The following is a 22,281-nucleotide window of genomic DNA, read 5'->3' on the forward strand; positions in this document are numbered from 1 at the left end:
CAAATCACTGAAAATAGATAAAAACAGATGGTTCAGCAGCTCAGCGCATTGTTCTGAACATTAAATTACATTAATGTAAATCAACTTGTTTTAAAATATATAAGACTATCATGTTTAGAATAATATAAGCTTCCTTTTGGTATAAAGATAATGTTTTTAATAGATCCTTGATCTGACTTGTAGTTTTAAACTTATATTTTCTTATGAAACAATGACATTATCCCATGTCATATAGGACAATACCAGCATTCTCATTGTGGTATTGAAGCGCCATCTACTGTCCTTAAAAGAATATACAGTTATTGAAAACATTTAATTTTCAGTAGAAGACAGTCTGCAAATTGATTTATTATAATTACACTAACTAGTTATCATTTCATCAACAAAATGAAGCACGTCACTGGTGGCTGGCAATTTTCCAGAGTAAATACTAAAAGCCGGGATCTGATTTTTTTAAAAAATACTCACAGATCCTTGAATAAACATTCAAGTTTTATGATATGATTAGAGGTTGACATGTAAGTGTCAATTACACAACATGAAAAGATGCACAGACACAGAGCCTGGTCCTGCTGCTATAATAAAGCAATAAAGCAAACTATTCCTGAACTGGCTGCTTTGTTACCTTACAGTGACAAACACAATGGTAATTGTTCTCAGCCTAATGTACAGTTACACATGTTGTGACAGCATTATATCATATGGTAGCCTTCTGGGTTGATGTTGGGGTTTTTTTCTTAGCCTGTGTCGTTGATTTTTTTTAAACTATTTATTTAGACTTGCTCTCTGTGGTGATACACTCACAGACTGTATCTTACATGTATTACTTACATTGATGTGATGTGATTTTATATTTTCTGTCAAAACATGAGACTTAACAAAACAAAATTGAAGAAAAAGCTCTGTATGCATAGCCAATATTGATGTATATCTACTACAAACATAACCTTACCCATAGTGCACAAATAACTATACAGTGTTTTGTTAAATTAACGGTAATGTTTTTAATGAACATTTAACTTTTAACTCTGGCTATTGTCATTGTTTCAACGTTGGACTGAATATTTTTCCAGCTCTTTATTCTTGATTCAATTTGAACAACAGACCTCATACTTGTTATAATTAATCATGTGAACACAATAGAAACATTAGAGGGCTCAGGTGAGCTAACCGGCTTTAAGACCCTGCGGATGGCCGACGTGACTCACATGACGGAGCAACACGTGATGATGTTGCGGCTGCACTAAAACACTAAAAGCATTAGACATACTGAAAGCTTCATAACTTCACATGTAAAGTTGCAATAGCGTGAGCCAAACTAGTGATGGATGCGTTTTAGTTTCAGGCGTCGCAGGCAGGCAGCGGAAATGGCTGCGAGTGTTTTCCTCTTCGTCACAGTGAGCCTCGCCTGTTTATCTATCAGTGGGAAATTGGTAAGAAAGAAACTAAAAGTGGACTAGTCTTTAACAGAGGAGTCACATGATAATCCAAAAAAAGCAACACATTTTAGTTGACATTGTTTTGTATAATTTGGACATTTTGCTTGAACGCAGAGGTAATAAAGTCTACTGTTTAAAAAACAAACAGCTGCAACGATGAATCAATTAGTAGATCGACAGAAAATGAACCATGAACTATTTTCATAACAATTGTGTTTGTCATTTTTAAGCGAAAGCCAAAAACAAATACAAAATTAAATAAAAATACTGGGTTCAGCTTCTCATATGGGATATTAAACATTATATCGTTAGGTTTTGGATAGAGCAATCAGGCCCAGTCAACTGACAGAAAGTTAGGCTGAATGCCAACTATTTTAATAGATGATTAGTCGTTTTGAGTACAAAAATGTTCACAATTTTGTGAAATGTCATCATTAGTTGCACATGGTTGACAAAAATAAGACCAGTGAAGGTGTCACCTTTGACTCTTGGAAATTGTAACAGCCATTTTTTACTATTTTCTGAGATTTATGGACCACGTTAAATCAGTTAATCAAGAAAATAATCTGCAGATTAATAGATAATGTAAATAATCCATAGTTGCAATATTTTAATACAAGAAATTAACACCAGATGTAAACTGATAAGAATGTATCTGCAGGGGAAATATCATTTATTTTGAAGGTTAGATTTTATATCTGGTGCCAAAACTGAACTGTGTGTAATCTTACAGATTCACTCCAGAATGACACACTTTTGTGTCAAGTTTAAAATAGTCTTAAAATATTCTTTGCCTTTCAGAACAGTTACAATGCCTCTTTTGCAGGTGTCCGGAAATAAATCTTTCACCATAGACTATCAAAACAACTGTTTCCTGAAAGATGGGAAGTATTTTCAGTACATCTCAGGCAGCATCCACTACTCCCGAATCCCCCGGTACTACTGGAAGGATCGACTTACAAAGATGTATATGACTGGACTCAATGCCATCCAAGTGTAAGCAAGTGTAATGAATCTCATACTTAAATACCTCTTTTGTGACTGGGTGATCTTGTTTCTTTACTGACTACATTTCCCCATTCTTCACACAGATATGTGCCCTGGAACTTCCATGAAACAGTACAGGGGGTGCACAACTTCACTGGAGACCGAGATTTGGAGTATTTCTTGGATCTGGCCAATCAGACAGGCCTTCTTGTCATCTTGCGTCCAGGTCCTTACATCTGTGCAGAGTGGGAAATGGTGAGAAATTGAACATAATAAGAAATGTAATTTAGAAAACTGGACCTGCTCTATAGCAACCACAGACATACAAAAGATATTACAACAATATTAAAAGAATAACATTTGAAATATAACATATTCCCAGTGTTTCAAAGACTCTGGATGTATATGCCTGGTTATGATTTTAAAAGATTCAATGCCAACAAAGACAAACACATGAAATATGTTCCAAATCTTTCAAACTGGAGGGTTTGCATTCAAAGTAAGCTGTAATATCATTTTAAAATTGTGTAATATTTAATGTCTATAACTTAAACATTCCTCATAACACTAAAATCCAGTATATGGCAAAAATATGATTTACATTTTTATTATAAATCAGGATTTTAATAATAAATGTAAGAATAGGTAAACTGTCACAATGCTGCAATAGACAGCTTTTGATATTTGGTGTGAAGAAACATGTTGGTAAGAGGCAAAAACTGAAAGTTTGATGTGTAATACATAGCCCAACTTTAAAAATATAGATTCTTTTTTGTTGCTATTATCTAAATAGAGACATTGTCCTTTATTCTCAGGGTGGATTGCCAGCATGGTTACTAATGAAACCAAACATTGTGCTGCGCTCAGCTGACACAGGTATAACATATAAATACATGTCTTTGATTATATATTTTTTCTAATTTATGTTGTCACTGAATTGTTTTTTTCTGTTCTAGAGTATATGCAGGCAGTCAGCAACTGGCTTGCTGTTCTCCTCCCCAAAATAAAGCCAAGGCTCTATATAAATGGGGGTAACATCATTAGTGTCCAGGTAAAGCACTAAGCGTGTACCTGTGAGGTTTTTTTTTTTTTTTAAATGGTTGAAACATTAATATAGTGTTGATTAATCATCTTTCTAAACTACAGGTTGAAAATGAATATGGGAGTTACCATATGTGTGACTACAACTACATGCGTCAGCTGCGGTCTCTGTTTCGCTTCTTTCTGGGTGAGGAGACAATCCTGTTCACCGTTGATGGAAACACAGACAAAGAAATGACCTGCGGTACTCTACAAGGAATATACGCCACAATAGACTTTGGCACAGGTTGGTAGTATGTGAAAGAGATAGAAGGAACTTCCCAGTCTGAAGTTATTATAGAAAAAGATGAATGTCTTTTATTTATTCCCTTATTCAGAAAACAACATAAGTGATGCCTTTGCCCGGCAAAGACGCTTTGAACCTCGAGGCCCCTTGGTTAGTTACATGATTTTTTTAAAATAAATTATTGACATACTTTGTTTGTAGAATAATCCAACTTAAAGTATCCTGTGGAAATGTTTCAAATTATGTTACAGGTGAATTCAGAGTTCTACACTGGCTGGTTGGACCACTGGGGAGATCAGCATGCTGTGGTTGATTCTCAGAAGGTCAGCAGAGTGCTAGGAGAAATGCTAACCATGGGGGCCAGCGTCAACATGTATGTCTCCCCAAACCTTCAGTACTCCCAAACTTTCCTCCTCTCGGTACAAATGGTTAAAGGTTGCCTTTGTTCTGTATTTTTAGTGTCAACAAATCCCAAGAAAAGACCAAAAGCAACAATGTGTTGTTTTTAGTTACTGCTTTCTGACTTTTTGACTTTCTTACCTTGTCTGTGGCATTTTAGACATAAATCTAAAAATAGGTCACATACAAAGTTTCATTCTGTTTTTATTAGTTTTTGGACAACAATGGAGGTATATGGCACATGGGAATCCAATACATCAGGCTTTGACTACACAGTCAATACTTGCTAGTCAGATCAATTTGTTGGTTTTGGTCTTTTCATTAGATTTGTTAACAATAAGAATAATACAGAATATCATCTTTTGTTATCCTTTTAGATGCATGACTCATCAATTTGAGCTAAAAATGCTCCCAAAAGGTCAAGCTGTCTGTTTGATAAGCAGTAGATTTCCATCATGTCATGCAGTCTACCCTTCTTTCTTCCCTCCCAGGTACATGTTTGAAGGAGGTACTAACTTTGGCTACTGGAATGGTAAAGTCTTTTCACTGTTCCCATAAGTATCATTGTTTATGTGATGACGTTGGAGATAAAAGCTCAGTCGTCTCTTCTGACTCCCTACTGTGCTCTGTCCCAAAGGTGCTGATCATGACAACAGATTCCGCTCAGTAGTGACTAGTTATGATTACGACGCGCCGCTGACTGAAGCAGGAGACCCCACAGAGAAGCTATTGGCCATCAGAGATGTCATTAAGCAGGTACCACTGATTGAACTGCCACCCAGCAAGGTTGATGTCTTGATTAAACTTGTGTATATATTATATGATTAATGCATCACTGTTTCTCTACAGTTCCGAGAGGTTCCCTCTGGACCCATGCCGCCAGCAACTCCTAAGTTTGCCTATGGCTTTGTGACTCTGAGAAAGGTAATTTGGTGATGACAAGATTACTTTAAGCATTTCAGAGCAACGCATACAATGGTTGTAGTGATTTACGTTAATGATGCAAACGTTGTTTCAGATAGGTAACTTTAGCAGTCTGGTGAAGACCCTCTCACCCACGGGGCCAATCCAATCCCGTTACCCTCTGACGTTTGAACAGGTGAAACAGGTACAGTGTCAGTCTGAAGGCAACAACAGGGGAGGGACAGGTGATGTAGTGATTGTAAACCTCTTGAAACATGGAGAACTTCTAGACTGTTGTGTCTGCAGCCTGTCATGTCTATTGTGTTACAGTACTATGGATACATGCTGTATCGCACCACGCTGCCCAGGGACCTCTCAGAGCCCACACCACTTATCTCTCCACTGAATGGGGTTCATGACCGTGCATATGTGTCCGTCAATGGGGTAAGCCTTCACAATGAACTTTTGTTGTCAGTCAGATTCCAGGTCAGGGGGAAAATATCACAGATTAAGACCAAGCAAGCTTGTTAATTTTTTTTTTAAAAAAGCCAGATTTTGAAGTTAAAATATTTATATGGTTATTCTGTAGTCTGTTTCATGTTCATTCATGACCAAGAGTGTGTGAACAGGTTTACCGGGGTTTGCTGGTGAGAGACACTACGCTGGTGATGAACGTCACTGGACAGCAGGGGGACACTCTGGACGTCCTCGTTGAGAACATGGGCAGGGTTAACTTCGGCAGCAAGATCAATGACTACAAGGCAAGGGGGAAAAAGTCCAATCCCATACATAATACATTACAGCAGACACATACAGCCGCTTCTTAAACCCCTCGTGTTTTGCTGACATTGTCTTTGCTTCCTTGTTTTAGGTCTCACAGACCTCAATGTGGTATGTGTAAAAATAGCCAGATTGTTTTCCTATTTCCTTATTTTATCTTTAGATTCAGTAAATAGACAATGTAAATTATCTTTACGCAGTATTAAACCAACTACGTAAATATTTATGTCATGTTAAATATTTAAGTTATGTATTCCTTTGTTAAAACTCATCAACAGGCATATGTCATGTGTGTAACTACTTTTTAAATTTCAATATATTTACTTATCTGTCAGGTATATTTGCATGATCATTAGAGCTGTCAAAGATGGCCCAGTTTCTCAAAGATCCCAAACAGACTCATATAGGTTGATAGAGTCATATTTAGATGGCATATGTAACAGGGACAGCTGCGGTTAGAATTTATAGCAAATATACACATTCTATATCTTTTAATTTAATATAAACAATTAACTATCTGCTCTTATGTTATATTTTTGTTAAGTTAAACCTACTTGCACACAAATACTATCTGATAAACTATATGTGTGCTCCAGGGCCTCTTGAGCAACCTGATCCTGGGTAAAGACATACTGACTGACTGGAATATCTACCCTTTGGACATTGATGGAGCCATCGCTGGTGGATGGCCTCAGTCCTCCACTGCTCTGGGGAAGGAACCTTCAGTCGGACCAACCTTTTACACAGGAACATTAAAGCCCAATGGCCTGGCATGGGACACCTTTCTCAAGCTCCCTGAATGGACTAAGGTAAAGCAAGAAATGTTGTGGGTTTACCTCATACCAAAACATGCAAGGGTGTTTTGAACAGTCTTTTTAATGTTTCCATGGTTCCTTTCTTTCCCATCAGGGTCAGGTTTGGATTAATGGAATGAACCTGGGACGATACTGGCCATCCAGGGGCCCTCAGCAGACCCTTTACGTCCCTGGACCCCTGCTCAGCACCACCATGCCCAACAACATCACGGTGCTGGAGCTGGAGGGGGCACCAGCACACTTAAGGGTTCTTTTTATGAACAGGCCTCAGCTCAGTATCACTCCTAAAAAGCCTTAACAGAGTTTGCTAACGTTGGTCTGTTGAGTGCACCTTTTTATCAGCACTCAGCATCATACCTCATCACATCATAAAACATTTTTCACAAGAAATCAGAACACAGTGTGAAGCAAATTAGAACAATTTGCCTTAAATATGAGGGAATTCAGGAACAAAGCTTTGTTGCACACTATTTCTATTGCACCATTACTCTTAATCACTTGAGATGACAATATGTAGGCATTCATTTATCAGTTCTGAATTAACGTCGACAGCTTTAGCCTTAGACACAACATCTTCAAATCAAACAGTGAAAATAATGACCTTGTCTTAAAATTTGAAAAGGCCCCGAGGCATGCGGAAAGAAATGCATTAGTAAATTATGTATTCCAGTTTTTTTTTTTTATTGCATTTGCTTTTTTACTTGACATTTGATAATTACAAATTCTGTGAATAAATTACACATTTGACTGTTTTGATACAGTATATGTATCCACTGTGTTTGAATTAAAATATCTCAGATCATCTACCATAGTCAAATCTGAAATGTATGTTCAGAGTGGAAAATGACATGAGCATGTTGGAAAATCACAGCTATATTAGCAGTTTTTATCATATTGGAAGTAGTTTCTGCCAACTAAAATTTTCCATGTGGGTGTTAAGTCTTGCCTGGAGGAGCGTTGGATTTTCTATGCGCTTGGACACATTTGGGGGTGCAGAACGAATAATCTAGGTACTGAAATGGGACCTTCCCAAGCAGAGATTCCCCACATTGCCAGCATCTCCTGGTGACAAACAAAAACCAACACAGAAAAAACGCACAACAAATTTCAGTAAACATTGTTGCATAACCAATCATTTACAAAATGGACTGCTTATGATAATGATCATTTAATTACATTATGATCTGGTTCTATGACAATATGGAACATACTTGACGTTAGAGAGGCTGGCTCCTGCTGTAGCGATCTGTTCTGCTAGCCTCTTCTCTGCCGCTAAAGCTCTCTGTAATCAAAAAGCAAACCGTGAGCATTTTAAAATGAAAACAATCACTTGAATATAAATCATCAAATGCACATTAACGCACCTTTTCACGATCAGTGAGAGATGCAAACCTCTTCTTTTCCTCTGCCTCTAACTCATGTTTTCTCTTCTCCTCCTTCTGCTCTTTTTCTCGCTGTTTTTTTAATGCCTTCTGAGCCTTTTTCTTCTCCATCATTTTGGATTCAATCTCTGCCGTTAGTGGTCCTGGAACCTTGAGTTGTACATGTGTGCAAGTGTAGAAATGATCAACTTGAATTTTTAACATGACACATATCAAAAGTTCGACTGTAAGCCTCTTACTTACCTGTGCCTTATTGTAGTCATATCTGTCAGGATTCTCGCCCATGTATTTACGAAAAACGTTCCTAGTGTCTTTGTCAGGGCCAACAATATATGGGGTCTGCCCTTTGTTATCCCTGTGAAGGAATATTACAGAAATAATGCAGCTTATTGCATTGTAATTTTACTTTTACAACATCTGACTTCATTATTTTTTCATACCTGAGGGCTGGGTCTGCTCCTGCATCCAGGAGCAACCTGACTACTGCCTTTTGTGCAGCTGCTGAAGCAACATGCAGCAAAGTGAACCCTGATGAGTCTATGGGCTTATTAAGGAGAGTGAGAGGATTCTGGGCATCAGAAGTATTGCTTTCTGGCTGCTCTTGTGTTTCTCCAGATAGATGGAGGAGGCTACACAGAGTGTCCACATCCCCAACCTTGCAGGCTGTAAAGAGTGCATCACTTGCGCTGTACTCCCACGAATCAGTCACAGTTTCTAAAGAGGAAGCAGAAAGTAGAATTGTGACAAGCTGCAACATTAAGAAGTGTAATGTAATGAATACAGAGAAAATAGTGCTAACTCACCTTCCATTTGTTTCTTACTCTGTGTTTTCCTCCGCCTCTTGTTCTTTGACTGCGTCTCCTGAGGCGTACCGTCTGCTGGTGTAGCTTCTGGCACTTCCTCGTCTTGTTTGTCTGCTTCTGTGTTACTCACATCTGTCAAATATGAATATGAAATTTTGTAAACTTTGCATAAGTTTTGTGTGAAGCATTTCTTGGATTATCATAATGCATGAATGAAAACCATTTATATGATGTCACACCAGATTAGACCCACCTTGATCATCCTTTTTGGGCTCCTTCTTTCTTCTCCTCCTTCTGTGTCTGGAGGGTTGGATTTCAGACTCCCTGAGGTCAAGAGTTCTTAATGTCATCTCCACCATCTCAAGCTGGATCTCCCCATCCTCCTCACTATCTGCGCTATCATGGTGATCTTCTGCTGTTACAAAAAAAAAAAGTGTGCTGTTGTACCACATTTTACAGTAATAAGCTTTGTTACTGAAACAGAAATTTCAACAGAAGGGGTAAAACTGGTGTAAATCCACTGTCTTAACCTCTTCAACTCACCTTTCTCTTGATCAGTGTTTATTTGTACTGTAGGCTTTACAGTTTTTTTCCACAACTTCTTAGATGTACTGCAGACTGCAGACATGTCTGTGTCTTTCCCTGCATCAACACATTTTGACGACAGTATTGATTACACTCTGGTTGAGCAACAATGAGCAAGCATGTTATTATTCCAAGTACATAATTCAGCTCACCATAAATCTGAACAGTGGAAAGCACCTCATGTACCCGTTGTACCTCTCGGAAGGTCGCCCTGCGTGTGGCAAAGGGAATTGTACGGATTGTGGGGTCTTTTTTGTCCAGTGGAGCCCCGCGACCACCAAAAAAGATGGTTTTATTGTAGCTTGGGGCTCGTACAAATATCACAGAGGCCTTTTTCAAGTGTTCAGCCCAACTTAACAGAAGATCCTGAATGTCCTGCAAAAGATTACAGAAGTGTTGGCACATGAAGACAAAACTTGCTTCACCTAATGAACGAGGTGCATGAAATGAAAAAAATGTAGGAAATTCACACCAAGCCAAAATAAATGAAACTACATTCGTGTTAATTGAGAAGACTATCTAATCAAAGTTTGTAACAGTCAAACGTACATTTTTGGAAGTCTTCTGACTGTGTTTTTTTGGAATAAGCAACTGTGCCCAACATAACACAGACATCACAGCTATTTTTATAAAAGATCAGTTTTTATGCTGCTTGGTTGCAGCAGCATACTCACATTAATACTTTTTTAGTAACTTGGCATCTTCCTGGAGTTATTGCTTTCTTGTCAGCAGGTTACCTTCAGCTGCAGACCAGCTGCTGTCCCCTCGGTCCAGCTCTACCTTTGTTATTATCATCATATTTCTATTATTTGTATTGTTGTTATGGTTATTATTCCTGTTGTTGCTGGGCTTCTCCGTTTCTCTCCCTCCTCTCTCCCCCTTCGTCTTTCTCTCTCAACCCAACCAGTCAAGGCAGATGGTGGTCTAGACCAGTTTTATGTGATAACTTCTGTTGTGGTCTGGTGCATTATAAATAAAAATGTACTTGACAAAAGCCACTCTTGAAGCTCTATTAACTTGGTAGAAAAAAACGAATGCATTTCAACACTTTCATCATGATTATGTGGATCCTGAATGTCAGCCTTTAAGGATAGTTTAATATGTTGAATGAAATGTCCTCTGTGAACGAAATAGAAAGGTTTCATTGCTGTGACTCTTAAGGTTAAATGACTATGCTGTTAAATGGACTGTAACCTTGACTAGCGCTGCCTCATTGTGTCGTCTCAGAGCAGCTCCTGCAGATTTTGGCGCGTGACTGCGGTTTTGAGAATCCCGGAGTCCTTGAGCAGTCCCTCGCTTTGCACGTACAGTGTAACGATGAAAAGTCTTGTGCTGAAGGACTTCTTTTCTGTAACATAAATACACTGTTGAGAAGGTTGTTACACGCTAATGTCCTACTGCCTACTGCACTCAATTATCAGCCATAATATGTAACAGATATTGATGGTGCTAAAATCAAACAAGCAAAAGAATAGTTATATTACCCTTGAAAAACAGCACCAGCAAAGTGGCCACCGCCTGTCATGAGAATGATCCATAAAGTCTCCTTATTTATGGCCTTTAGGGAGGATCCCACATCCAGCTCTCCATCAGACTGAAATATTGCAGGAACAGAACATTAAACATCCAACAATATGTAGAGATATGGGTGTTACATATGCAGTGTACCTGCCAAGCCTCACCTTTCCCTGGAGAATACAGCGGTACACTGATAAATACTGTCCTGCTGAGTTCTGGAAAAACACCTTGCTGGAGGGCCGGCCAGTGATTAAACTGGTTTCAACTGGGCTCTCATTGTCTGTGCCGGTGACGTTACTGCTTGTTCCCCCATCATCGCTATCTGACTTCTCTGAGTCGGACTCTGAACCTGAGATACTTGACATGTCTCCTGTAAAGTGATGACTGAAAATCAGTTAACTGTTAACAATCCCACAAACCCCACTTTTCATCTCCATTCTAGATTTGCAGGACTGTGGTTTTCTCACCAGCTCCAGTTTTCTTCTCAAACTCCTCCGTTGTGACCGGTGGCATTCCAGCCATCTTTTTTCTCAAGTTGAAGCGATGCCAGTCGAGCTTGTAGTGCTCCATCTGAAATTGTAACAACCCAGGCATGTGTAATACAGTCTTCACTACATGAATGGAGCTTTAGATGATATGAAAAGAGGAGTGTTTGAGTTTACCTGTTCTTCGCGGTTAGTGAAGGAGCATCTGCAAGCTGAGCAGACCATCTTGTCCGACACTTCTTTAACCAGGCTGGACTCCCGCTGTCTGTCATCCTCAGGGTATTTGTCTTCCAACCCTGTGTTGAAGGCAGACACAACTATTAAAGGATGGGTTCACGGTATTTCAAGATTGTCCTGAAACAACAGCATTATTTATACAGCTCTTTTCATCACAAAGTTACAAAGTACTTTACATAATTAAAACATTTAGTAAGTAATAAAACATGTTGAAATAAAACAGTGTGGTATTGTTAGGTACATTCTGAGAAGTGACTTAAAATATTATCACTGATTCTGCAAACTATAGCTTCAGCCATTTGAATTAGTCAAATCAAGTTGATATCTTATTAAGTTATTGTCTTTTTTGGTGCCAAATTCCCTCTTTAAGACATATTCCTTCCACTGTCAATCAACATGAAAACAAGACAGAATTGTTTTACTAAAAAGCAGATATCCACTTTATTTGACTAACTTAGACCGCTCACCTCAGACAAAGCCACTCAATAGTTGAGCCAATATAGCACTAATATTGCTGTTTGATACACTTAAGACTACACCAAATAAGGCATGCTTTTTTCTGATTCTAGGAAAGTGGGAAAAACAGTAACGTTCCCTAAAGCTACTGTACATCTGAACTATCTCTTTAACCAAATCACACACTTAACTAAACTTAAAGCATCACATACCCTCATTGTTTTCTCTGTGTTTCTGGATGGGGTTTACTTCTCTCAGTCCCATCAGAGACTCATCATTTGGGCTGACGCCAAAGATGGAGCAGTGGTCTGCACAGGCCGTCATTGTTGGTGGTTTGTTTACCTCATGATGACCTGTAGTTATTTAAAAGCCAGAGAAACCTGCTGTAAGTTTTGTTTGCTGCTATCCAAAATAACACGTTTTATTCTAACTCATCCACAATAATTAAATAGACGGCAACTCCTCTTTCTGTCGGACATGACAACATCACTTTCATGACCTTACACACCTATTGGTACTGTTTTTACTCTACCAAGCAAACCTTATGTTAGCTGATGTGTGAGTGTGACAGCAGTGCTCTTTAAACACGTGTTTAGTCACTTATAATAACCACAGTCTTCATTTAGCGACTGCTGCTGTTTACATATTCTACCATTAGGTATATAAAGAAAGTTACAATTAACTAGCTTAAAATAGTTACTCTACATACCGTAAGAAAATGCCTCAAAAAGCAACGCCGACGAGTTGTGAACGACACTTCCGTCCTCTTCGTATAGCTACGGAAGCCCAAGAGCGCCAATAAAAAAGGCGTTCACCGACCAAAGGTTACAACCCAGCCCTGTTAGTGCCATGGATAGATTACAAGAGCTGTTATAACACAAGTGATTAGTATTTAGTTTAAGTTACTTTGCTGTACATTCAGTACATGTTAAACTAGTTCTTTGTGTAATTATTATTACACCTACAGAGAGTTATAGTACTGTGCAAAAGTGATATTCTCCTAAAGTGAGGATGCTTTTGCAAATAATGCCATCTAGTTTGTATTTATCATTTAATTTAAAGTTCATTAAACAGAGGAAAACTAAATGAAATCAATATTTGGTGTGAGCACAATTTGCCTTTAAAACAGCAACAGTTTCCAGAGTTCTACAGCACTGAGTTTTTCAAGTTACTGCAGGTCGGTTGTTCAAACCATCTTAAATAACTTGTTTCAGTTCAGTTCTTCCAGACTTCTCGGCTGCTTTTGTCTCTTCATGTAATCCCAGACTGACTCAATGATGTTGAGATCGGGGCTCTGTGGGTGCCATACCATCTGTTGAAGGACTCCTTTTTCTTCTTATTGCTGAAGATGGTTCTTTATGAGTCTGGTTGTATGGTTAGGGTTGTTTTCATGCTGCATAATAAATTTGCATAATGAATAAGAATCTAAACATCTAAAGTGCCTATGACTTTTGCACAGTCCTGCTTTTCAGAGGGGAATAATGTACTTTTCACTAGATTGATAGAAAGTCACCTGTGTGGGTTTATAATGGGTGGGCAAGCCCTTTAAAAAAGATAAAGGTCTGAAATATAAATGTCAGTTATAATCATAAAAACAATAATAATTATTATTATTATGTAAATACAGGCCTGTGATTCAAACCAGGTGAATAAACCATCCCATAGTTTGTTTTGTTTTGTTGAAGTGATATTCATATGCAAACATCTTTTCTTGGTGAAACAAAGCAATGAGCTAAAGGAGCTGGTGTGGTGAGTCTTAGGGAATCAGCAGCATTAGATGTCAATGACCAACTTTCAGTGGACTGATTGGTGAATAATATGGAAAATATTGGTCAGTGCATATTTTAAGGTTGACAATGTGGCATCAACATTTACTATGTATTCCTAAGAAACATGATAAATGCCTTATTTTATTTTGGATACAAAAATACTGAACTACTATGCTTAGTGAGCTGGTGACTTTAGATCATCCATATGTGTGAATTAATCTGTGTATCTGTGTGCTACCTGTCCAAGGTGTGCCAAGTTTCTTATACAGAAAACAGATGGATTGATGCACTACCACTCCAGAAATGCCTGAACATTTGTGCATAAGAATGCCTAAGATGGTTTTTACAACCTTCTTGAATTCTCTAACATGCAACTGAAAAATATCCAGACAGGTTAGGTTTTTAGATGTTAGCTGTGCTTTTAAGATAAGATTGTTCCTGTTGTTACAGATGATTTTATCATGTCACCAGAGGGAAGTAAGGTGGTTCCTCTTTCAGATGGTAGTACCTAAATTGTGAAACAGGTTTATTAGCTTGCATTATTGGTCAAAAGATACTACTAATAATTTGCCTAAATATTTCAATAGCAACTATTTTTTGGACTTAAAACACTTCAAAGTTATTCTGATTTGAGTGATTTAGGGGTCCCAGAACTGGACAGGAACATGAAAATGATTAAGCATATTTAGCAGTGTCCCTGCTAATGAAGGACATAATTAACTTGACAGAAATAAATAATAATAAGCAGAATTAAAACAAAAAACAAAAAAACTGACTTTAACTTAGCCGGAATTTGTTTTATACAAAATTAATTTGATAAAATATCAGTTTGAAGGTTTCAAAACTTGAGATTGAGCAACATGAATTAATTAAATCTATTTAATCCAAGGATGTATAAAGAGATCTGGAAGCCAAAAAAGCCACTTCCTGTGAACATAATGCGCACGGTCCAAGGAGCATGCCCCCTAGAGACTTCTGTCAGCTGAGACTGCTAACATCCAGTTCAGCCCTCCAACTAACTTGAATGGAGATCAAGTTACTCAATCGAGCGTCTCTTCTAGTCTTACAAAATGTTATCAGACTGAATAGATCAGATTCTGATAGCGAAACAAGTCACTTTGTGGGAGTTGTGACACTCAAAAATTGCATCTGCTTCTTTATAGACGTCTTTTTTACAATACAAGTCGATGGCAAAATGTTCTTGGGCCCAATAGCATCACATAACTTGGTAATTGAATGGTTTGGCCACTATGTCAAACTGGCTTCAAAGGCTACTGCTGTTTCTGGGGAATTTAACCATAATCACAGAGCAATGTGGTCATACGGTAAAGAGGAGGAACGTGATTGGTCTCCATTCCAAGCACCAAGTTGTTGTTGTTCGATGAAACTTGTGGCAGATTAGACATAGCAAGGGCATACTGCTGCCCTCCACAGGTCATTTGTAGAACTCCACTGAGTGAGTTAAATCCCTGTGTTAATTTCAGGGCAATGGAGAAAATGAATGATAGTTTTTATTGTTTCACAATATTCAGTGATGAGTGTTGATTTCGATTAATAATCTGTGACTCCAATTTCTGCCAGCTCTGCTTTGCACGAGGCGTCTCTCTGTGATACATTCCATCAAAGCATGATTCAAAGTTTCTGCCTCTCCACAGATGCATTTTCCATTTGGGTACTTACCAACTAGTGCCAGCCCGGGATTCGGTGCACAGTAACCCAGTCTCAGCTTAGTTATTACGACATTGTCTCTCCTGCCCATTCTTATATTTGATGTGTGTTTCAGTGTTGACTGTATTGAAAAATAAAACCTGCATTTGTTCACCTCCTCCTATTGTCCAATATGCCATACGCCGAAAATTAACTGCATATCTTATGATTGCCCTGTATATCATTATTAATGCTCTTCTATCTGGTTTCGAGTCAGTTCCTACCAGACATTTATGGCATTAATGACTTCATCACACTTTTGCAAATGTCTTCTCTACATGTACCCTCCATGTTTTTCTCTCCTCAAACCAGACACCCAGAAATTTGATTGTCTTAACTTTCTCAGGTTTGTTATATAGCCTGAGGTCCTGTTGTAATGCTTTCCAAAGACCACACACTTTTACTTGAAGCAGTCACTTTTTTATCCAATGCCTGTTGTAGTTGCTTATGAATATGGTCAAAATAATTTCCCACTTAAAACATATCATGATCATTACATTAAACAAAACTGGGCTGATTACACTTCCCTGGGAGGACTATTAGCCACATTTACTTCACAGTATTCCCATATTGTATTGATTAATACTAATATCTTCTCTAGTAGCAGATCATTCAGATGGTGAAATATCTGGTCACCTAATCCATCCTTTCCAAGTGTTTTGTGTCTCCCTTTCTGAATGGCTTGTTTAAAGGTCCAGTTTCTAGGATTTAGTGACATCTAGTGGTGAGGTTGCAATCTGCAGCCATCTGAATACTGTAACCTTCCCCTTCAAAGTGTTGTAGGAGAACCTATGGTGGCTTTGTCTGTTTTGGGCTACCATAGAAACATGGCAGGGTCTGTGTAAGAGGACATGTAGAGTAGTATGTAAGTAAATATGAAAGGCTCATTCTAAGGTAACAAGAACATGATTCTTATTTCCAGATGATTATACACTAATGAAAACATACTTATGAATATTATTTTTCATTTATGCTGGCATGTCTGCCTTAGCTCTGTTGTCAACTGCCTCCTGTGCCTCATTTGGTAAAATTGGTCCTGTACACCCGTGCCATTCAATGCACTAAAGTCTATAACTTCATAGCTCGTGGTCCTAAAGCATTGCACTCTTTTCATCGTTTATATTATCCCTGCATCCTGCACAGTTCCTTATATTCAATTGCATGGCTTTCCAATGGACTGTTCCTCAACCGCTTATTTGCTTTATTTTGATCATATACAGCAGGAGTGCATGCATCATTCCACTATGGTACAATCTGACTTGTGTTTTTGGTATAAACTCGTCTGAAATGTTAACATTCCACAAAGTGGCCTATTCCACCTATCTACATCCTCACTACTTACATTTCGAATCTCTGATTAGGTCTTCAATTCAAATTCTGCCCACCATAACCTTGAGTAATTGAATCTCCTTGGCATATTATCCTGCTCTTTTACTACCGTCCTACCAAACCTGCTTAATGTGTCCATTATATCCCCTCCCCCACTAAACCAAGCTCAACTGATGTGAATGTTATGTCTGTGCATGATTTTTCTGCCTGACTGAATTGGAACCATGTTGGTTCACCAACATTTAATACTACATCGACTTTATCCATTATACCTGATACAGAGAATGTGTTCATCAATGGTTAATTTATCAATGGAGAAAATACACAGGAGCCCAAGATTTCTCATGCTGAAGATGTTTATTGATGTTTGGCCAAGAAGAATGAAGGAATTATCAATACACGCTTCTGCTGCAGGATGCCTCCTTAATACTAAGGAAACTCTTCTCCGTTGATAGTCTTTAACCCTTAACAGATGGTGACACAAATACCCTATGCACATAAATGGTCAAACTCAATCCATCTACAGCATATGGAATTAGTCTATTGATTTGCTATTCTACAAACAAGGAAACATAGTTACACATCTGTCAGACAGTCACATCTTCTGACCTTGGTTACCACAGTAACGCTGCTTCAGTGTTATCATAGTGTCTCCCACTTTCCCCAAAACACCACAGACAGACAGCTGCTCAGCACCTCAATGAGCAAAGACTCTATTTGCCAAAATTAAGTGCTGTTTCTTCAGTGACCTCAAGAACCATGCTTGACCCCATGTATCCCAATATGTGGCATCTAAAATGGAAAATTCCCTAACTTCTCTTCCTCCAACCATAGGCCAGGGCTTCAGAAGTAAACTACAGAGATCATTGACTGTGGTGACCACACTTTAACAATCACACATTCAAATTCAGTGTCTCATGTCTTACTTTTCAATATTATATACCTTTTTTAAAGAAATGTGGCATGACACCCCCACTCCCCCAATACTGTTAGCTCCATCAGCCCTTAAGCATTCATACCCAGGATTACAAAATATAAACATGGCTTAAGCCAACTGTCCTGTACACATCAAATCTTTTTAATACCAGATCATTAGCTAGTAGGTTGCTAGCAATCTATTGCAGGACATAAAACATAATTAAGAACTTATTTTCACCCTCATCTGTAAACACGTACTCCTCATCTGACTTGTCCTTTCTCTGGCTGCTGGCTACCTGCGGACGTTCAGCTATTCCTGCGTGCATATACTTATACAGTGCTTCAGTGAGAACATCTTTGATCCCAAAAAAATTATTCTGCCACTGAAATTACCTCCTGTCTAACATCTGACTTATTCTTTGCCACATCTTTAATTCTCCACACTGCCTCAAAAAGAAATGCAAGAAATGCCTTCTTTTAGATCAGGATTGAGTCATCTACTGCCTCCCAGGTCGCAGCTACCTGACTATTGTTACTTTTTTCCCCCAATTCCTCTGCATATGAAATCTAACTCTCATACCTGACCTTCTGTATGGATAAGCCTTAGCATAATGGGGTCATTCTCGACATACAGCCAAATGTGCACCCCACAGTTGGAGCATTTAACATGTCCATTACATCCTTCAATATCATGATTTTTACCACATTTTCCACATCGACATTCTCTGACATTTATAGCATCTTAAGAGTGGTCTTTCATACACTTTTACTTGGGAACACAAATAGCATGGCAATTTTTTGCATGGCATTTCCTAAGAACATCATTTTCTCACCTTTCTCTATTACAATTCTTTCTCTCCTTTTAAATTGGCTTTTAAGTACTCCCCTGAGATTTCTGATGACAATAATAATTGATAACCTCTACACTTTTACCTCTTACAGGCTTTATAGATTTTAGTTTGGTGGTCAGCTGACAAAAATACCATTAACATTGTATTTGCTTGGGGTTTTAGCATGTTGGATATCTCCTAACTCTCATGTTATGGTACTTGATAGCTTGATTGGACTTTGTGATCCAAAACCTGCACATTGATCCTTTACTTTACTTTTTTTTTACTTCTTAAATTCTTCCTCTGACACATTTCCATCTTCTTCCTGTCAAACTGCCTGTCCATGTCACTGTCTGTTGAATAGTCAATGTCTTGAGTCTGATCTTTTTTACCCCTTTTATTTTTCACGTGTTCTCATTACCCTCCACTCTTCCCATCACTGGGATGGGCTGGTTTCTGGTTTGAGCAAACTGTTTAATGTTTACTGCAGCTATAGCTGACAGCTACTCTTTCCACAGTAGCTATCAGCTGTTCATTAGTCCATATACTTCAAAACAAAGCCCAAAGTCCAACCTGCCAAGATCAATAAGCTTATATATTTGAACAAACTGCTCTGATCCAATGCAGCTACCACCTGGGACAACTGTTCCAGTTCCCCATCAGCACTGATTAATGCTTTGTGGATGGAACCTTATAGCACCCATATTGAGATTGATTTTTCAGATTGAACCTTTACGTTCCTTAAATTTTGGGTCCAATAAAGCATAAATAAATAAATAAACCTACACAAAATGACAATATTTAAGAATACTTTCATGTGAATAACTGATTTTTTTTGCCAGATACAAACTTGAAATCAAATTCTCTCTGTGTTTCCTCACACAGCATTTCTGTATTGAGCTGTGATGGAAGTATAGTTACAAAAGAGGGATGGTGGCACTTAAAAGACTGTAACATTACTTGATTTGAACAATTTGAGTGGTTGAGAAGGAGCCATGTGGATTTTGTCCTCCATCACTCTAAGAGTTTTATGAAGGGATCTTCTAATGGCCAATATGAACAGAAGGAACGATGACAGCAAGAAAATCCTGTTTCAGTGTTCAATTAGGCACCTGACTATTGTTTTAAAAATTGTGAAGTCGTCCTTTGAGACTTTCACACCAGTGTTAATAACAGTATCAGTTAGTTTTCTCCTTTTCTGCACACAATCTTTCCTGTTGGACTTCTTCCAGTTTCAGCTTGCTTTCTTCAACAGCATGCTGCAGCTGATTGACTCGCTCCTGTAAGTTAAAGGTAGAATATGTAGAATGAGCAGAACAACGCCATCTAATGTCTCGAGATCGTAGTCGCAACAACCAAAAAGTAATTCCAGCAGTCGGGTTGCCAGGTCCGGTGCCGGATTTTATTTTAGCTCTAACTCTGTAAATATAGCCTACCACTTTAGAAAGTAGCCCTTTAGATCCACAATGTGACGCTAATTTGTCCAAATAACATCTGCTTAAAGTTTTGTTCCTGCGAATTCGGAGCCACTCAAGTTAGCCGTAGCGAGTAACGCACTTCCGGTCATTTTTACAAAATAAAACACCCGTTGCCTTTTATTATTAAGAAAACCATAACGATAGAGTTGGTGCTTTTATTTTGAAAACAGGAAGCAAACATACCCTCGCTGTAACTGACTTGAAACAGAGACATTATGCTTGAAACCACCGAGGTACATTACATTGTAACGCCAGTGGGAGTAGCAGCAATGTCTCTGCATGTACTGCCTAATCCTAAACACCGATTGGCTGGTGTGTGGTGTCGTCAGAAGCAGGAGAGGCTCACGGTCGTAAACATCTAGTCACGGACCGTATATGGTTTGTTTGTGTTATTACATTACGTGTTGGACTAAATACATGGACATATTTAGGAAAATATTCCGGTTTTATGAAAACGGATTTCATATTTCACAAGAATGGATACTTGGCGAGCTGTACAGAAAGTCCTGAGTCATAAGATGATCGTTGTGGATAAAGGGAAGACTTTGAAGGTATGTAGAGATTATAGCTTTTCTCACTTAGCTGAGTGGCTAGCCGAGCTAATCGGTAATACTATTACGGCTGTGAGCAACCATATAAGTCGTGAGTGGTCTTGAATGAATCAGAACAATCTAAGCTTTCCAACAATGTACGGCATGAGTATATATGTTTAAGGGTTGGTGTTTAAAACATTCAGAAGACCCTGTGGCTACCTCCTAACATCCGTCCAGTCCCGTGAACGGAACAGCGTGCGTTAAGAGGTTAATGATCAAATATCAAAATCCGAATAGCGTCAGAATAAAGTCAACCCACTCTCCACATTTCCATTGCTACCGTTTTGATACTTCATGGTACACAAACAAATAGCATCTCATATGAAAGCTAAGACCCTGGCGATTTCAACAGTACCACTATTATTGCGCTAAAAACTCAGTGAACCAGCAGCATACAAAGGTAAACAACCACTTATTTACAGTGACTAACAGATATTCTGTCTTACCTTCGAAGTTTTGTGATGAAAAGTTGTACTTGAGAGCAAAAAACGCTGGTTTTAGTGAGTCCAACACGGCCGTGTTTGTTTACAACTCCATTTCACCCAGTGCCTGCCTACAGTAGCTGCACCGGAACAACAGACAACCCTGGCAACCCGCAATTCCGGCCGTTAATTGGCTGGTACAATGTACACAGAACGTGTCAGAACGTCATTGTTGAACCCGTCAAAAAAATTTAAAAATATTAACTCAGACTAAATATTTTTTTTTATGGAAAAGCAATACTTTCATTCTGTACCCCTCAAAACGCCCCGTGGCTGTATTATTTAAAAAAAATATATAGCTTTTAATAAATATTCTACATATTCAACCTTTAATTAACCAGAGCGAACACATCGTTACTAAACTTAACGCTATTTAACAGAGCTAACAAGCAAACCCAGCTTTAATATAAAAGAGTCGCAAGAGTGTTATACTAATATTAATTGGCATGTTAATTTGCAACTTGATTAAATTGACGTCATTTGAGCCACCATCAACAAAGAAGCTGAAGTGGTCCAACTTTAATTGGGTAACAGTCAACTACAGGTTAACGTAAACTTACCTTGGTGTTATGGTATTGTATAAATCCAGAAAATGCGCTCGTTGTAGTGTGTTTTAATTTAATTTTACAAATGTATCGTATCGCTCAGTCTTCTTCTTCCTCTTTGTCTTCATACGGCGGTAGCAGACTATATCCGTGTATAACCGCCACCATTTGGTCTGCAAAGATCACTGCAATGTCTTACAGATTAATATTTCATGAATACAAAATCAAAACAAAACAATCAATCAAAACGTCAAATCATTTTATCTAATCCTGCTGCTCTCAAAACCTCAAAAACATATCTGATGCTAGACACTCCTCCTGCCCTCTCTATTTTTTCATTTTCTTCCCCTTGTTTTAATACTTTTTGCATTTCACCTCCCACTTTCATATTTTCCCACAATGAATAATGTTTTGTTTTATCTAGTATGCCCTATTCTTAACCTTGTAAAGATTGTCTCCTCCCTCCTGTTCCTACCCCCTTGTGTCATTTTTTCCAACTATGGATTAATAGAAA

The 22,281-nt window shown here is 38.3% G+C and overlaps 2 protein-coding genes across 4 annotated transcripts; one reads left to right on the plus strand and one right to left on the minus strand.

Annotated features, from left to right (window-relative positions):
* Positions 1-1,312: 1,312 nt before the first annotated feature.
* glb1l (galactosidase, beta 1-like) lies at positions 1,313-6,973 on the plus strand. The gene is made up of 16 exons (XM_053328752.1): positions 1,313-1,433; positions 2,266-2,435; positions 2,531-2,681; positions 3,242-3,302; positions 3,383-3,477; positions 3,573-3,753; positions 3,845-3,903; positions 4,005-4,126; positions 4,644-4,684; positions 4,790-4,908; positions 5,002-5,076; positions 5,171-5,260; positions 5,386-5,499; positions 5,685-5,816; positions 6,432-6,644; positions 6,745-6,973. Exons 1-16 carry the CDS (start codon positions 1,329-1,331, stop codon positions 6,946-6,948), a joined length of 1,932 nt encoding a protein of 643 aa, XP_053184727.1. The 5' UTR covers positions 1,313-1,328; the 3' UTR covers positions 6,949-6,973.
* Positions 6,974-7,573: 600 nt separating this feature from the next.
* ankzf1 (ankyrin repeat and zinc finger peptidyl tRNA hydrolase 1) lies at positions 7,574-12,862 on the minus strand. 3 transcript variants are annotated; one of them, XM_053328751.1, is made up of 16 exons: positions 12,826-12,862; positions 12,329-12,469; positions 11,601-11,719; positions 11,406-11,508; positions 11,103-11,308; positions 10,905-11,014; positions 10,615-10,768; positions 9,573-9,795; positions 9,379-9,477; positions 9,089-9,250; positions 8,836-8,967; positions 8,473-8,746; positions 8,276-8,387; positions 8,015-8,182; positions 7,862-7,932; positions 7,574-7,712 (listed from the first exon to the last, which is right to left on the minus strand). In XM_053328751.1, exons 2-16 carry the CDS (start codon positions 12,438-12,440, stop codon positions 7,586-7,588), a joined length of 2,172 nt encoding a protein of 723 aa, XP_053184726.1. In that variant the 5' UTR covers positions 12,441-12,469; positions 12,826-12,862; the 3' UTR covers positions 7,574-7,585. The 3 variants fall into 3 exon arrangements, with proteins under 3 accessions (XP_053184726.1, XP_053184725.1, XP_053184723.1); XM_053328750.1 differs by having other exon boundaries at positions 9,089-9,247; positions 11,601-11,740; XM_053328748.1 differs by having other exon boundaries at positions 11,601-11,740.
* Positions 12,863-22,281: the final 9,419 nt, after the last annotated feature.

This window comes from Scomber japonicus, chromosome 11 (genome assembly GCF_027409825.1).
Source record: "Scomber japonicus isolate fScoJap1 chromosome 11, fScoJap1.pri, whole genome shotgun sequence".
NCBI lineage: Eukaryota > Metazoa > Chordata > Actinopteri > Scombriformes > Scombridae > Scomber > Scomber japonicus.

What these genes read in the sequence shown, in the direction of transcription:
- glb1l (XM_053328752.1), top strand. Translation starts at nt 1,329, where the DNA reads ATGCGTTTTAGTTTCAGGCGTCGCAGGCAGGCAGCGGAAATGGCTGCG. An exon ending in TAACTTTGGCTACTGGAATG is followed by an intron (nt 4,685 to 4,789) that starts GTAAAGTCTTTT and finishes TCTGTCCCAAAG; the next exon opens with GTGCTGATCATGACAACAGA. An exon ending in GCAAGATCAATGACTACAAG is followed by an intron (nt 5,817 to 6,431) that starts GCAAGGGGGAAA and finishes TGTGTGCTCCAG; the next exon opens with GGCCTCTTGAGCAACCTGAT.
- ankzf1 (XM_053328748.1), bottom strand. Translation starts at nt 12,440, where the DNA reads ATGACGGCCTGTGCAGACCACTGCTCCATCTTTGGCGTCAGCCCAAAT. An exon ending in GCCCAAAAAGGATGATCAAG is followed by an intron (nt 8,968 to 9,088) that starts GTGGGTCTAATC and finishes CATATTTGACAG; the next exon opens with ATGTGAGTAACACAGAAGCA. An exon ending in ATGACTACAATAAGGCACAG is followed by an intron (nt 8,183 to 8,275) that starts GTAAGTAAGAGG and finishes GTACAACTCAAG; the next exon opens with GTTCCAGGACCACTAACGGC.